This window comes from Penaeus monodon, chromosome 15, assembly GCF_015228065.2.
Source record: "Penaeus monodon isolate SGIC_2016 chromosome 15, NSTDA_Pmon_1, whole genome shotgun sequence".
Taxonomy (NCBI): domain Eukaryota; kingdom Metazoa; phylum Arthropoda; class Malacostraca; order Decapoda; family Penaeidae; genus Penaeus; species Penaeus monodon.
The window spans coordinates 28,856,096-28,857,359 of record NC_051400.1 but is presented as its reverse complement, the minus strand read 5'-3'; the positions used below and the strand labels follow the sequence as shown (position 1 = coordinate 28,857,359).

At 35.0% G+C, this 1,264-nt stretch overlaps 1 protein-coding gene across 10 annotated transcripts in view; it reads right to left on the bottom strand.

Annotated features, from left to right (window-relative positions):
• Nucleotides 1-1,264, bottom strand: part of LOC119581918 (protein sidekick-like) — a gene marked incomplete at its 5' end in the record, with an annotated part of 27,628 nt that overhangs the window by 19,088 nt on the left and 7,276 nt on the right. For all 10 annotated transcript variants that reach the window (XM_037930081.1, XM_037930082.1, XM_037930085.1 and 7 more), the window contains 3 exon segments: nucleotides 116-311; nucleotides 467-696; nucleotides 901-1,056. In XM_037930081.1, the coding sequence (XP_037786009.1) occupies nucleotides 116-311; nucleotides 467-696; nucleotides 901-1,056 (582 nt within the window).

Genomic DNA, 1,264 nt, shown 5'->3' with positions numbered 1-1,264 from the left:
TATAAATGCAGTTTGAAACCCATAGCAAATCATTCATAGAAAAATATATACATTAAACAGTATATACACCTAATACAAAAACAAATAACAGTTATATTTAGCATATATGACCTACCTTCCACTGGCACTTCTCTCTTCTGAATAATGAACTTTATGATGGGGCTATTTCCATCAAAAGTCGGAGTCCAGGACACTCTTACAGACTTTGGTATCCGTGGCGCACGCTCAGCCTTTACACTGGTTGGGGCATATGGCAGTTCAATCACTTCCAGTCGGGCAGAACGTGTTTCATTTCCACCAGAAGATCGCACCTAGAAGCAATTACATAGTTTTCTTATTAAATGTCTCAAATATCTGAAAAAGTCTTTGACATTTACATAACATATTAATACAGGATTATACAGAATTCCTTCTCTATATTTTGTCACATACTGAACTAAAGATGAGCAGGTCTCAGTAACCTCACCATGCAAGTATACTGGCCGACATCAGCCGCCCGAGCCTCTTGGATCTCCAGTGTTCCATCTTGGCGAATGCTGATTCTTGGAGTCCCATTTGGGTCAATGTGATTCTTTTCATGATACCAATGAATATCAACTGACACTGAAGGAGCATGAGACACTTTACACTGCAAGGATGCGACTCGCCCAAGAATGACTCGTGTATCAACAGGAGGTTGTATTATGTGGGTTTTGACTGAAAAACAAAAAAAATAGAAATCAGACATCTCTGAGACATGTAACATTTGTAAAAAAATCTCTAAACAAATAATAAAATGGAGCATGTATTCATCTGGAGTTCAAAGTAGTATCTCTATAATAATTAAAAATTACAATAACATATATTTCTTTAAGGGATATATATATATAATCATTGTACAGGAAAAGAATTAAGACTCACCTAAAATGGACAGCCAAGCATCCCCTGATACAGAGCCAGCTTCATTAGCACGCATACACGTATATTTTCCTTCATCCGATGTGCGAACTCCAACGATGAGAAGATCCCCAGAAGCAAGGATTTCATAGTGTCCATTTTCAAATAATTCATCATTATCTATTGAAAATAAAAATAAGAAGCAGGTCAGTTATAATAATATTTTTACTTATAAGAAAAAGTTTCAGTTAAATACTACTGAAACTAATAAAAACTAATGTCAGTTGCAGTAACATTTTTATTCTTATAAACAAAAGTCCCAGTTACATCCTACTGATATTTTCTCCTTATCAGCAAAGGAATTCAATAAAAGATTGTAAGAGTCTAA